The sequence below is a fragment of the Barbus barbus genome (assembly GCF_936440315.1).
Source record: "Barbus barbus genome assembly, chromosome: 35".
Taxonomy (NCBI): Eukaryota; Metazoa; Chordata; class Actinopteri; order Cypriniformes; family Cyprinidae; genus Barbus; species Barbus barbus.
In genome coordinates this window covers 5,913,142-5,928,946 of record NC_136763.1, presented here as the reverse complement: position 1 = coordinate 5,928,946, position 15,805 = coordinate 5,913,142, and the positions used below count along the sequence as shown (strand labels likewise).

At 37.8% G+C, this 15,805-nt stretch overlaps 1 protein-coding gene across 1 annotated transcript; it reads left to right on the top strand.

Moving 5' to 3' along the window:
- Positions 1-1,557: 1,557 nt before the first annotated feature.
- atxn7l2a (ataxin 7-like 2a) lies at positions 1,558-15,378 on the top strand (the record flags this gene model as incomplete). Its single annotated transcript, XM_079393611.1, has 10 exons — positions 1,558-1,687; positions 2,454-2,522; positions 3,479-3,803; positions 4,844-5,082; positions 5,194-5,276; positions 6,240-6,451; positions 6,606-6,780; positions 7,030-7,151; positions 8,918-9,758; positions 15,061-15,378. The coding sequence occupies 10 exons, from the start codon at positions 1,558-1,560 to the stop codon at positions 15,076-15,078; spliced, it is 2,214 nt and encodes a 737-aa protein (XP_079249737.1). The 3' UTR covers positions 15,079-15,378.
- Positions 15,379-15,805: the final 427 nt, after the last annotated feature.

Sequence of the window (15,805 nt, the reverse complement as noted above, 5' to 3'; positions counted from 1 at the left end):
GCATCTTATTTTTTACAGAAAGAAATGTTTGTGGGGGATTGCATTTAGTTAAACCTTAAAAAATAGAATGAGTGTTCAGTAACAGTAATGGTCTGTGTGCAGTTTATGTTCTGGTAAAAACAATTTGTTTTGATCTAAATTGTCAAGCTTTTTTTTTCATTATTAATATAATATCCTCAGTAGTTGTTCTAGTCCTAAAAAGAAACTATTCAGTGCCACATCTAAGCTTTTTAATCATAAGTAGACTTAAGCACATTAAATTATTAATATAAATGATTATAGGAAAATAGCGTTGTGTATAATTGTGATTAAAGAGGAACATAAGTGCCATTTAAAAATCTTCAAGTCTTTCCTCGGGTCACATAGTGACTAATTTTTGTCTTGGAGCGATCCTCAAATTTGGTTGTGACTTTTTGAAAATATAGGCCACATTTTTGTTGTTGTGTTTTATATCTGTATCCTAAGTTCAGAAGGAAAATATCTCCACAAGGCTGTTTGCAGTTCTGGTTTGTATTAAAAGAGGAGAGCTGTATATATTGGTTCGTGTTTTATTTCCAAAAGGCTGCTGTTTACTACATAACCACTAGATGGTAGTATTGTCGACATAATAAATCTAACAACTAAATTACACTGGTGTCAGGTACATGTTTATTTTGGGCAGAAAGTAAAATAAAAAAATCACAAACCATTGCATTGCTTAGAATAAGAATAAATAATGAATATGTCTTGAATAAGGTACTAATTCAACTAGAACAGCAACGATTACGATCAAATCTAAACATAGACTAAATGAAGCCTATTTTAAAATCATTAAGATTTTTGGTTTGTTTTCCATATGCTTAATTTTGACCCTGGAGCACAAAACCAGTCATAAGTAGCATTTGTATATATATATAAGTAGCATATAAGTACATTTGTAGCAATAGCCAACAATACATTGTTTGGGTCAAAATCATCGATTGTCATTAGGATATTAAGTAAAGATCATGTTCAATGAAGATATTTTGTAAATTTCCTACCGTAAATATATAGAAACTTAATATGCATGGCTAAGAACTTCATTTGGACAACTTGAAAGGCGATTATCTCAATATTTATTTATTTTTTGCACCCTCAGATTCCAGATTTTTAAATAGTTGTATCTCTGCCAAATATTGTCCTATCATAACAAACCATACATCAATGAAAAGCTTATTTATTACCCTTATGACTGGTTTTGTGGTCCAGAGACACAATTGTCATGAAAATGCCACAACGCTTATAAAAGGTGTCATTTTATGTGGAGTAAAATATATTTTCAAATTTTTTTATTTAATAAGAATGTGAAATATTTCTATTCAATTTCGTTTTAATGTACTGCATTTGCATTACAACTCTGTGAAGGGTTTGAGACTTCGTCCCATAAAAATACTGTTAAACAAAGTATTATTAATGCAAATAAAATGAATAAAAATCACATTTAAAAAAATCTACATTTAGCATAAGTGCGCGCACAAGCGTGTTCCCCCTCCGCCCACGGGAGCGCGCAATGTGACGTCAGCGCCGTGCCGCGCAGTGATGATGGCGGTGCGTGAACGCGCAGTTAGAGTAATGGCTGCTCTGGAACGGCGGGTGCCTTGTCTCGATGATTTCGTTGGCCAAAGCTGGAGCGTCTGGACGGAAAGAGCCAACCTGACAACATCGGAGGGTGAGTGAGCACTTCGTCGCCGCTATTTCTCCATCCCCCACCAAAAAGTCTCACGGATGTGCTTTATTTTTCGTGGAAAAGGCACGGCATCCCGAACCATGTTACCCAAACAAAGAACCTGCGGGGTCCTAGCGCCGGCCGGGTCACGCGCTTGCGCTCTCTCTCTAATCAGTGTCGTCATAATAGAACGTGTTCCGCGTTCGTTTTGGAACCTCAAATGAAACGAACGCACTCCGTTCTAAACCACGAATCTCCTTTTGCCGGCGGGCACGTTATCAAAGCAGTTAATAGTGTAGGGATCATATACAGGTAGTTTTAATTTGGCCCCACCCACAGAAGAGCTTGTGTGCTTCACAGATGACCAGTTCATGGCACAGATTGCATTCTACACTGAAAATCTTGGGAAATAAAAACCTGAACTATTGACTGGATCTCATATTAAGACGCTCATTAAACACCACAGTATGCTTAATTCAACATGGGGCCCTTTTCTCACAGTTTTGACTCAATATATTGCATATAAGACTGTAACCACATATTCTGAACCAAATATAGGTCTGATAATTGGAGGGCACACGTCCTTCTCAAGGTTTCTATGGTTACAGCCCATTGAAATAGTGGGTTTAGAAGGTTGGATTTATATAAGATGCCCGTGTGAGCTGTGTTGCTAAAGCAATGATGATAATGCAAGGAAGTCTGTTCTTCTATAATGGTCATGTTTTATGTACCCGTTCTAACATAAACTTCCTCCAACCATTTTTCATAGGGTCCGATGGAGATGAATACAGCAAGAATGGCAAAAAAGCAGTGGAAACCATGACACTGAGGAAAGAGGGTAGGCGTTACATGTTTTCTTTTGATTTCAAGGGGACAAAGCAGTATTAACATAAACCCTTTTAGTGCAGGATTGATATATGAACCGATTAATTGGCTAGTGTTTGGCTGTTTTGAGATTTTTGACATTAAAAACATGGCGGTTCTTCTTGTCGGGTCCAACTTTATAAACAGCCTTATCAGTGGATAATATACAGGTGCATCCCAAAAATTTTGAAGATTGTGAAAGTGAAACATTCATTACATGTAAAGTAAAACATTTCTTTAATTTTGATGATTAGAGCTTACAGCTCATGAAAGTCAAAAATCAGTATCTCAATGTTTTACTTTACATGTACATGTATTCTAACATACTAGGCCTATATTTCCTTCATCGTTGTAAAATCCCTTCAAATGTAATGTTTCCCTGAAAGCATTTTAATGATGAACTTTGGAATTGATGTTTTTTTTCAGTTATGTCAAAGAAGATAGCGGTCCCATTATTTTTAAAATTATTTTTACAGATTAATGTTTTGCTGTTTTTTGCCGTTTTAGTTTGATAGTTCAGTTGGTAGACAGGAAGCGAAGTGGGAGAAAGAGAAGGGGGAGGTATGGGAAAGGTCCATGAACTTGGGACGCCCGAAGCACAACAGTGCTATATGTCGGCGCTAATAAATTATTCATGTTATTTATATAATTTTTTTTTCTTCTAATTTTAGTTTTAATAAAGACGTTTTAACTTAATAGTGCAACCAGCAATGTTTTCAGCCAATGCTGATAAACTTAAGATGATCAAATATTGGACTATTACTAGTAGGCACTGTCGAAAAAACATTTTCCGTAGCTTGAGCTTTCGAACATTGCTTTATACACACACACAGAATTAATCTTTCTCTTTGAGTGCATTTGGAAACATTTTCTGCAGTTTTATTTTTTAAACTAAGCTAATGTTTCCTATTGTTTGCTATGCTTCTGCAGATATGTCTATCTTCGGTCATTGTCCTGGGCACGATGACTTCTATCTGGTGGTTTGCGCTCACTGCAGTCAGGTGGTGAAGCCTCAGGCGTTCGAGAAGCATTGCGAGAGGAGACATGGCCCTCTGGGTAAGCTCTATGCACACCTCCGCTCCACCCCACCTCCACCTCAGCATCAGAGGCCCCGTCATGGACACACCCTGCCCTCCCACAGAGCCTCCTCTTGGAGTGCCAGGAATCAGAACGTTGGGCCGCCGAGGGCGTCTCCGCAATCTCCCTCAACGCCGCCTCAGTTCAGACACTCAAAACCTCCGAAAGATGGAATTTGGTAAGATTTACTAATCTGATCTTGTTTGTTAATGTTAAAAGTGGGTCTGAAGTGTAATTCTAATTTTACCTAATTTGATGGTGTTTTATTTTTTTTTCCTTACAAAATGATATACATGTATCCACTTTAAAGAAATAGTCCACCCAAAAATGAAAATTCTGTCATTACCCTCATGTCATTCCAAACTCGTAAAACCTTCTTTCATCTTCAGTACACAAATTAAGATATTCTAGTTTTCAGACCCTTTATAGGTATCAACACAACTGAGACATTCAAGGCCCAGAAAGGTAGTAAGGACATCGTTAAAATGGGCCATGTGGCATCTGTGGTTCAACCTTAATTTTATTAAGCTACAAGAATACATTTTGTGCTTAAAGAAAATTAAAAATAGCAACTCTGATTTCATCAGAAATATCTTAATTTGTGTTCTGAAGATGAACAAGTGTCTTGCGGGTTTGGAACGACATGAGGCTGAGTAATTAATGACAGAATTTACATTTTTGGTTGAACTATCTCTTTAATAAACTCGAAAGTTTTAGTTTTAATGACATAAGAATGCAAAATGTATACTTGCACTTACAGTCTGCAATGGAGTGGAAAAAGTGGAAATCAGGATTAGGCATAAAATAATGTCTTCGAAATCATTCATACACATGAAAATCAAATGAGAGTTGATTTGTTCAGTTCTTTGAAGATTTTCAAATGTATGAATGATTCTGAAACAATTTTCTATACATTATTGTTTCAGTTGTAACCTGGCTCAGATGAAGACAGGAATCATGTTTTTGTGGCAGTTTTTTTTCTGGTGACTAAGTGACAGTACAAGACTTTACTTTACAAGTGGTTGTTGAAAGCAAAAAAAAAAAGAGATACAAAATGATGTGCTACAGCAAAACAAGGACTGTTTTTGGAATCAGCATCTCAAAATTAGTAAGAAACAAGTATTCATTCAGCAAATATGATGCAGGACAGTGTAATCTGTGGTTATTAGCATCATATACAATCTGTATTATTTATATATATGACAATCTTTCCACTAGGCACTCACCTTCAAACTCGGGTCATTCAGAATCGGCTGTTTTTAAGCAGCCCCCTCCCATCGAACCCACGCGGAGCTCCCCTCCCCCTACTCACAGAGACCCCCCATGGCCACACGGAGGCCCGTCGCCCAATCGGCCACCTTCTACTGAGAGGCCTCAATCCCAGAGAGGCGAGGCTGCCTCGGCCCCTGTTACCTCCGGACATCTCCGTGGGCCGAGAACGTACAAAATGGTCTCCAGTAAGTCCTTACTGAGGCCCTTTGTTTGATAATCAACATTAGGCTACATTTGCATTAAACCAGAACAGAGTGTGTAAATGTGGAAAAAATGCTTTTTCTAATTTTCTGCAGAAAAAGAATGTGACCTTGACAAGCACTGTGGTGTGTTGGACCCCGAGAGAAAGAAAGTTTGTACTCGACTTTTGACCTGCAATGTGAGTTGACCACCACTATCACATATCATAGCGAACATGTCTTAAGTACTGATCTTCATTCAGTCCCAGAGTATTCTGGAAAGCAGAATTGTGTTGCAGATTTGCTGCTTGTGGTAGTAGTGAAAATCTATCTCGCCTTCAGAGTATTGAAGCCATTCAGTGGACGCTGGTTTCAGTGTGTAGACAGACAGGAAGTTCAGCGGACATGACTGACAGGAAATGCAGAAGGGATTACAGGAAAAGCCTCACTTCATTTGAGTTGCATGACTTCAGGTTTTTGTTAAATCGGTAGATATTGGCTGTCTATAAGCCTGCTACCTAAAATACAAATATAACATTATATAAACAGCAATAATTTCATATTGTTTTTTATTTACTAAAACATTGTAATAGATAATAAATTCTCCACATGAACTTGCATGAGAAATTTTGAGTGATAATTGGTAAAAATAACTAAATATTTAATTGATATAAGAATATTATGACCTCTCTTACTGCTCTCATATTTATGCGTCATAATATATGGACCGATTATGAAGCGGTTTTTAGGGTAACTAAAAAGTATATTAAATACAGTTTTCAACCTCAAAGTTATTGTTTAATTGATATCATGCATTTTCTTTTTAGAAATAAAGGAAAAATAAATGTCCGGCTCCACAGCTAGATGTTTAAAATCTAGGGCACACAAGTGTTATATAAAAATGTTTTTTGGGGCGTAAAGTGAGAATAATACATTGTTTGCTTTGTGCAGTCATAGGTTTGAGCACTTCCTCTAAATTATTTATTAAAACTACACAATCCCTTAAAGGCTTTTCAGTGCCTGATATTCTATAAAATCAAGAACCACAATTCATGATGAACGTACTTGCACTCACCATTTAGCATACGTTTTATGAATAAGATTCACTGAAAATGTGCTGTAAGTCTTCTGTCAAAAAAAACAAAACATCATCTCTCCTCCAGATTCATTCCATTCATCAGCGCAGGAAGGTGCAAGGCAGGAGTAAAAACTTTGACCAGCTGGTGGCAGAGCTGAAGATGAGTTCGAAGGCTCGTGATCGGGTATCTCAGGCCCCAGAGAGTTCAGCTGCTCCAACTGTAAGCCCAGAACCTCCCAGAGATGCACCTGTACCCCCTAACTGCCGGAGACCTCTGACGAACAGCCCTGCATTTAGGTTAGAAACATCAATACAAAACAAAAAATAGAGTTTTAAAAACAATATATTTTATTATTATTATTTTTTGTGTAATTGGTATAAACTATTGTTAATGTAAATTTTGTGTTTTTGCTAATAGTCTTAACTGCCTGTTCGTATCTGTTTGTTGCAGAACACCCACATTGTCCGAAAGTGTGGAGGAGGATAAACCCCATCTGGAGGATGCCAGCACATGGCCACACTCTCCTCTCACCCAGGCCCACATCTCGGGTGATGAGAGCGAAGGAGAGGGGAATGATGATCTCGCAGACTGGCACTCAACTCCATGGCATCCCAAACCAGCCGCGGTACAGCTAAACACTTTTGCAGTGTCATCTAGTATTATGCAATAGCCAGGCAATAAGAGTTATAGAAGTATGTTCTAGTATAAGTATTAGGCAAGCATCTCTATAATAGAAATATGAATAAACCTGCTTAGCAAAGTTGCATAGTTGTCAACTGAGCTTCAGACATTACATGACATTGTCTTTACATGACTGTATTGAATGTGTGAAAACAAAGTGTATTAGTGTTAATCTTTGGCCTTTCCGCTGCAGCTTTGTTCATTTGGGAGTCATTCTCTGGGTCACGGTGTCTTCACTTTCGATCGGCGCTTGCACCATCTACGGTCTGCCATGAGTGCCATGGTGGAGAATCACCTCAGCGCCCATCTGTGGAAGTAAGAACCGCTTGACTTACATTATGTCCGATCATAGAACCAAACAGTGGGGTGATGTTGTCAACAAAAAGCTCGAAAGCATGCACAGCTCTCACATGTCATGTGATTGTATAGTTTTATAGGTATATTAAAGGAATAGTTCACCCAAAAATGAAAATTCTGTCATTATTACTCACCCTCATGTCGTTCCAAACCCATAAGACTTTCGTTCATCTTCAGAACACAAATAAGATATTTTGGATGAAATCTGAGAGTTTTCTGACCCTGCATTTACAGCAACGTAACTGACACGTTCAAGGCTCAGAAAGGTAGTAAGGACATTGTTAAAATAGTCCATGTGACATCAGTGGTTCAACCTTAATTTTACGAAGCTACGGGAATAATTTTTGTGTCCAAAGACATCATATTGAATTTTTTAATGATGTCTTTACCTTTCTGGGTCTTAAACGTGTCAGTTCCGAAGATAAATGAACATCCTACAGGTTTGGATTGAGATGAGGGCGAGTATTTAATGACAGATTTTTTTTTGGCAGAACTATCCCTTTTAAGAACTTTTTTCAAATTTGCATTATTGTAATGAAAAAATATTGAAATATAGTAAAATTATTTAAAACCTATTTAAAAAAAAAAAAAAAGATAATTGTAACGTATTTATTCATCATGGTATGATTTATTGTCCTTAACTTTTTTGCTCTGATTGTAATAATTGTATTACAGCAATGAGAATCAACAAGGATAAGAATCGCAAATTTGCATATAAAAGAAATCCAGATGCATTATGAAACCTGTTATAAACATATGTAATATTTCACCCTGGTTTTGCATGAAGTCATCAAAGCTTGTTTTTATTTACTGTTGCAGAATTTTCATTTAAATTTAAGGAGCTTTCTGAAATTTGCTTTAATGAGTAAAAAAGTATTTTAACAAATGTGACCCTTGTACACAAAACCAGTCTTAAGTCGCTGGGGTATATTTGTAGCAATAGCCAAAAATACATTGTATGAGTCAAAATTATAATTTTTTCTTTTATGCCAAAAATCATTAGGACATGAAGTAAAGATCATCTTCCATGAAGATGTTTTGTACATTTCCTACTGTAAATATATCACAACTTAATGTTTGATTATTGATATGCATTGCTAAGAACTTCATTTGGACAACTTTAAAGGCGATTTTCTCAGTATTTAGATTTTTTGCACCCTCAGATTCCAGATTTCCAAATAGTTGTATCTCGGACAACTATTGTCCTATCATAACAAACCATACATTGATGGAAAGCATATTTATTCAGCTTTCAGATAAATGTCAATTTCAAAATATTTACCCTTATGACTGGTAATTTATAAAAGGTTTTTAAGAGCTAATCAAGGTACTATGCATTTGTACTGCATTTATTTATGCTTATTTTAACAAATAGCTGTATTACAACAACTTCAAGTAAAACAATAGATGCTTTGCAATTATATAATTTTGGGGGAATGTTTCTTTTTTTTTTAAACAATACACAATGCAAAAAACCTAATTGCCCTAAAAAACAATTTTGTCATTTGACTTTGGGGAGGAATGTGAGCGGGACAGATCACTTGCTCTGAGCCTGATCCAGTAGCTTCATGGTGTTTTTTTCACCAGAGTAGCTCTAAGGTTAATCTCCATTAGTGCTTCAGTCCCTAACCGGTTTCTGTTTGACCGGTTGGTTTTTACTCCCTGCATTGCATGCTAAAGTAAATGTTTCATCTCATGTCCCCTGATTCCTCTCCTACTCGCAGAAAAATACCTCAAGCATCAGATCCTCACTCCCAGAGTCCCCCAGCCAAGCCTGCAGCCGTTCCTGCCTCTCCTTCCTCCATTTCCCAGCATTCCAAACAGAAAGCAGGAAGTCACAATTCTACTTCTCTCAAGACTTCCTTCTACTCTTCCCATGGACCAGGCAAGGAGACAAACCCACAGAGTTCCTCTACCAGCAAGGCTTACGGTCAATCCGAGAACTCTGGGGGCGGCCAGTCAACGGCCCCACCTTCTAAACTTGGTCGAGCCCCCACTCAGTCAGGCCCCGGACGGCCCAAGAACTCATCCGTCCGCCCCAACAAACAGCAGCTGCGTCTCAGGGAAGCAGAGCGGACGACCACACCGGATGCCGCTGCTCTGCGCAAACGGAAAGCCTCTTTTGAAGAATCGGACGCTGTCAGCCCAGACAAGAATTGCGTGTCTCAGAACAAGGGGCGGCCCCTCATCAGCAAAACGCCACCGTCAGCCTCTCACGGACAAACCAACGGCTCGCTCTCACCGGGAAGCAAGCCGCGTCCCCAACTCGCAGCCTCTGATTCCCACACGCCATCCTCGTGGGCCTTTAAGAGGACTCACCCCCCGAGCCACCATTCGCCCACGGACGCTGCCCCGCACAGCCGAGGAGTGGACTCAGGACTGCATGGCAGGGTGGCCAGCTTTGATCACAAGGCTTTGGGGAAGAAACGCAAGAGCAGCGGCTCCTCTCCACCCTCCAAACCCCACCGGCTGCCTACTTCCCCTCATTCTGGCTTCTATCCCTGGAAAGAAAGCAAAGGGGCGGGACTCTCCATAGGAGGAGAAAAGAAACTCAGCACACAAAAGGTGAGCGAACATTTAGATTTGTAAGTACGTACTTAAAGGAACACTCCACTTTTTTTGAGAATAGGCTCATTTTACAACTCCCCTAGAGTTAAACAGTTGAGTTTTACCATTTTTGAATCCATTCAGCTGATCTCCGGGTCTGGCGGTAGCACTTTAACTTATTTGTTAGAATTAAATAAACAACAATGAAGTTCTTTTATAATGACGGTACATCGAAGATTTGAAAATAACTATAAACCATATTCAATCGCTGCATTTTCTTTTTCAGAAAGATGCAGTGGTTACATTTTTATTTTAAGTTTTAACATTTGTAAATGGTCTAAAGCAAGAGTTGTACAAATTCGAAATATTTTAGAGCTCATAATTTGTTTAAAAATCTAACACTACACATTAATGAATAAATCAGTATAAGATTATTTAATTTAAGTGACTTTTTTTTCATGTAAGCTATAGCTTCTGAACTTTAAATCAAAACATACTCATGATTTTATGGCATCAATTACTGCTTTATTTAATTAGAAACACAGTCTAAATAGTATGTGTATTTTTGCTTTCATTTTATTAGAAGTGGGCCAACAGCACCCCCTACGGAATAAAATTTACTGAGCGGGCATTAGGACCCATGGGAGACTGTCGCTGCCTCTGCTATTTCATTGCTATTACTGTTTACTCTATCATACACCGAACGCATCATTCTGTATACACACTCTGTTTAAATGCAGCGTTCCAAAACAGTGAATCTAATCATCATTCAGGCAAAACTTTGCTTCAAGAATGAGCTACACTGATAACCTCATCTAATCGCACTGTTGACGTGATCTAATCGCTAGAATACCCTCCCTGAGCACATGTGAGTTAATGTATTCCTCTTATCGGCAAGACGTATCGGTATAATTTTTCATATCGGGCTGATATTTACATTTAAAGCCATTATCGGCCAGTTCTGATATTGGTCCGATTATATCGTGCATCCCTAATTTGAATTCTTTTTCTTGTAATTTTAAAGTGCCCCTATTATAGATTTTTGAAAATGACCTTTCATGCAGTGTGTAACACGGCTCAAAGTGAATGAAAACATCCTCCAAAGTTTTAAATCTGAAAGTACACAGTGTATAAAGTTATTGTCTCTCAAAAGAAAGAGTCGACTCTGAATCATTGAAAGGAGTCATTTTTAAAACGAATCCCCCAAGCCATTTCATGTTGACATCAACATGAAACATTAGCATATTGCCCGCCCACTTGTTGGTCTTTTCGCATTGGTCTGAAAGAAAATGCAAATTCATTCTTTGCCACTAGGTGCCGCTTTTGGAGCGTTAAAATAGCGGTTTTCCCTACGCTAACGCTGTACACAAAGCAGCACTGTGCTCACAAACGCTTCTTTATCAGGCATTACAGGCATGATGAAATGAAAATGAGACCAATCGGACCAGTCACCGCAGATTAGCGTCACGAAAAGGAGGGGTTTGGAAAAATTAATCGTTAAACAAATTGTTTGGGAGTCTTTGAGCAAACAAGTTAAAAATAAATGCATATTATAAGACGATGAAAGTGAAAGTGACTCCCAAAACCAAAATATGAACCTTTCATTAGCCATAATAGGGGCACTTTAATAATGGTTATAGTGAACAGTCCCATCTCCACAGAACCACTGCACATAAATACATTTGCCTCAAATTTAAATCCAAATACACTTGTAAACATTTGAAGTGGATCAAAACCTTTCATCAAAGTTGTCCTAAAACCAAAATGCGTTCTTGTCTTTGGACAACTCTGAACTTTTTATTTTTTTATCCACATCAAATCAAAAGTTGACTACTGTATGTGTGCGTGTATGATTAACGCAGCGCACATTTTCTGTTTGACCCGTGGCCTAGCCCGTAGTTGAAGAAATGGAGATGCAGACCCCTTTAGTGACTTTTTTTTTTTTTTTTTTTTTTTTTTTTTTTCAAAAAAGCGCCTAGCGACACATCTTTAGGGCTTGTCCAAACCTTATTTAGTTCCTGAGCCGCGTGAGGTCTTGCTATTATAATGCTTCTCATGCAAGTATAGCCGAAATCACAGCACAGCTATTGTCTTTATCTTGTGTATTTGATTTCTTCAGACAACGGCTCGATTATCAGGATTTTTGTGCAGATTAACATCTTGGAAGGGAGAGCTTGTTATGTAGTCTCAATGGGTCACGTTTCAATCACTATTTCATATTCATTCTGTCGTCTGACAACAGAAACAGTGAAAAATATAAATGAGAATTTTTTTTGAGAATTTAGCTGCATCAAAATACAGAGAGCACAGAGAGGCAAACAAATGTAATAATAAATAATAAATGTACATTTTGCATGTTCCGAAGAAGTGAGCTGCCCTGTCATGCAAAAATGTAAACCGGTTTGTGTAAGTAAATTGCTCAGTGCAAAGAAAGATAAGTAATGGGAACCTGGTATTTCTTTTTTCATGTGTCTAATAGACATGAACAAGTTCTTTGAGAAACATCTATGACCTTTGAAACATGTCTAGTCTTCATGCTCTGTTGACTATGGTTTCAATTATAATAAACTTACATTTGCATAAAGCATCCATATTTGTCCATACCCATGTTGATTAGAGTATTAAAAACTTAAAGTATTAATTTAAGGTACGTTTAGAACAAATAAAAATGTGTGAGTAAGTTGCGATTTAATCATGAGTTAACTCGTGACAATCATGCGATTAATCGCGATTAAATGTTGATTAAATTCTGTTTGGCTAGACAAAAGTGAAGCGAATGCGGAGAGAGAGAGCGAGTGTGTCCGAGAGAGAGCGACAGTGCGTGGGAGATATGTATACTCATGTAAGGTAATATGTAATTTAAAGGGAAACGGGTCAATTTAGCTCAAAGGGAATCATTTATGATTTTATAGGGAATTTGAACACAATCACTGTTTCATGGCTGATCACTGAGTCGGCCAGCGATTCACTGAACGAGTCGTATAACATCAACGATGAGTTTGAGAATGAAAATATGAAATCCCAAGTTTACAGCAATATATGCTATTGCATAGACCTGAACAACCATCAATCACTTAATTAACCCTCGCATTGAGTTTCTCAATGAGGCTAAAATTTGTATTAAATGCACCAGCTCAAAAGTCTGGAAGTTACTTGCTTGTGTTGCCTTTGTGTTAGGGGATTCCCTTTTGTCATCGTCGTTGCAGAAAGGGGGTTTCCCGAGGTTGCTGGTTGGCTGACAGTTCAGTGGTCGTTTGTAGTGATGTCTTGGGAAGCCAATCGTTGGGCGTTGCCTGGAGATGGTTCCAGAGTCAGTTGCTAGTTGAAGTTTGAAGCGGGTGCAGTCGAACTGGACTTTGCGGTAAACTTAACTTTTGAACAAGAAACTAAACGGAAAGAAAAGAAAAGAAACTAAAGTAAAAGAATAAAATTATGTAACGTGATTAGGTGGTTCTTCTCATCGTGGTAGCAGCTGGCATGCCGTGCAGGCCGAAGCATGCTGGAATGGTGCTCAAAGAGCAGCATCAAAACGCGGTGGCAAAAGCAAAACAGAGGAAAGGGAGAAGAGAGATTTGATGGTGTCCTGAGTTTTTAAACTCTGCTTTTGGACCCCTCCCAACTGGTGTGTTGACCAATTAGACTTTATCTTAGCTAGGGGTGTTGGTCTGTTTCTCCACCCAATCAATAAATCAACCGAATTTTCCAAAGTATTGCAAAATATACTTTTGGATGTGATTTCTATAACCAGAATATGATCCATTTAACAAAGAATTGATTGGAAGAAACGTTTAAAGCATGATTTTTCAAACTCATACATACCAAACACGAATATGAACTCTTAGGCTGTTCAATTAAAAAGACATGCATAATATGTGATTAAAACATGATAGTCTAATGTGTGGGTTACATGCATAGAAATCATTAGTTGCTCAGAAGTCCTTTTAAGATGATTTTAGGTGCATGTGGAAAAAAACAGTCTCTGTGAGGTTCTGTGTAAGACATAGGGACATGTTCTATGAACAAAGAAATTTCAGTCTGGTCTGTGTCTTCTATGTGGAGGAAAAGTCAATCTAAGGAAGCTCGTGATTTCTATTGTGGAACACGTGATGGCTATCTTTTTGACCAGCAGTCTTGATTACTTGCCCCAAATTTGACAGTCTCCTTCCTGAGTTGGACTTATTAATAAGTGTTCCTTTTGTTTTAATGTTGCAAGCTGCTCACTGACAGAGTTGGTTGGTTCGCTTGCTTCAGACGAGCTGAAGCTAGGGATCCGATTTATGACGTCCTGTTGCCCTGGGGCCTCTCTGTGGAGGTTGCTCTTTTGGTGGATCTAACACCAATCTGATCGATTCCACGGCCCTCTCACAATATATTGCTTTACAGATGTATCACTTGCTGCTCAGAAATGTTCATGAAATCATGATGCACATATCAGAATTTCCGTGCTCCGGCGTGGTTAGCACTCATACTCGCTGATCTATATATAACTGAACCGCGCTCTTGCTCACTTTTTGCAACCGAGCCAGGGACAGCTAAACGAACCGTGCCTGAGCGCAGTATGGAGCGATCACACTAGTCAAACTAACCGGGCTTTGGGGGTCAAACGCGCTCTGGCACGGTATAAGATTGCCTAGTTTTCTATAAAAACATTAATGCCCTGGCAGTGGCAAATAGCTTTAGTTTTATATTTAATTTGATTACTAACAAGAAATATTTTAACTGTTATAAGGCTATGTAAAAGGAATACTGCTGGAAAAAAAGCATCTTGTTTAAAATATTTGCAATTTTGAAAGCATAACCAAATTAGACAATTCTACACAAATATGAGGGTTCATTTGAATAAGAGTGTTGTAATTATATGGAATTCACTGGATTTCTTTTGGCTATTTTAGACGATGCATTTTACAAGGATCTGCTTTGTGAAAAGGTGATGAGGAACACTACTGTTCAAAAGTTTGGCATCAGTATTTTATGAAATAAAATTCTTAAGCAGCAAATCAGCATATTAGAATAATTTCTGAAAGATATGACGTTGAGGAATGGGTATAATATTCTGTAACATTTTATTTGAAAGTGTCCTTGTTGCATGTAATTACTATTATAGTAACAATTTATGTGTAATTACATGCAAGTAACCTTAAGACAAACCCTAATCCTATCCATATAGTAGGTACATGTAGTTAATTAATATTACTCCGTACTTAAATATATAATTGCAATATAACAAGGACACCTTAGAATAAAGTGTAACCTAATATTCTAACACTGATGTTAATACTGGTTATCATATTAATTGTTCTCTGTTGCCTTTTTTCTACAGCCAAAATTGCACCACTGAGAGTGCCAGCCTTACAAGCCACTAAGAGCAAGCCCTACGAACTCTACCATATAGAACTATGGACACAGGACTCTGGATGTTTGACTGACTGTTTGAATTGTATGTGTGTGTGCGCATGTTTAGCTACTATGAATGTCTGTGTGTGTGTGTGTGTGTGTGTGTGTGTGTGTGTGGAGGTGTATGAAACCAGATGGGGGAGTGAATTTCTCTGTGAATTCAGAAAATACCTCAGAATCTACTGAATAATGCTGCTACATAAATGTTGTTTATAAAATGGATTAAAATATTCTTTATACTCAGCACCGTCATTATTCATTCTTTTAAAAAATTGTTAAATGGGTGAATTTGATGAAACCTGTCATTTTGACTTCTCTTATTCTGTATTCAAAAAAGTATAACATTTTAGAAAACCCTTTATTCACTCAGTCTTAAATTTATAATATTTAAAATCATGTTATTTTTCTGTTTTAGTGATGTGAGATTTCTATAAACAAAATTTTTAATCGTTATTCAATAATCATGGGGGGGGGGAAAGGTAAATTCGTTTGTTAAAGTAGAACCCTTAATTTAAGAGCACCTTTCGCCAAGTCTAAAAAATTGGCAAAAGTTGGTTTTGTGTGTGAAACGGGTCACCTGTTCGTCATTAGATGTCTCCTTGCTGTTGCTTTAAAAATCTTGTGCATGCGTAACTACACCGGCGAAAGCTAAGCTCATGAATAATTAAGTA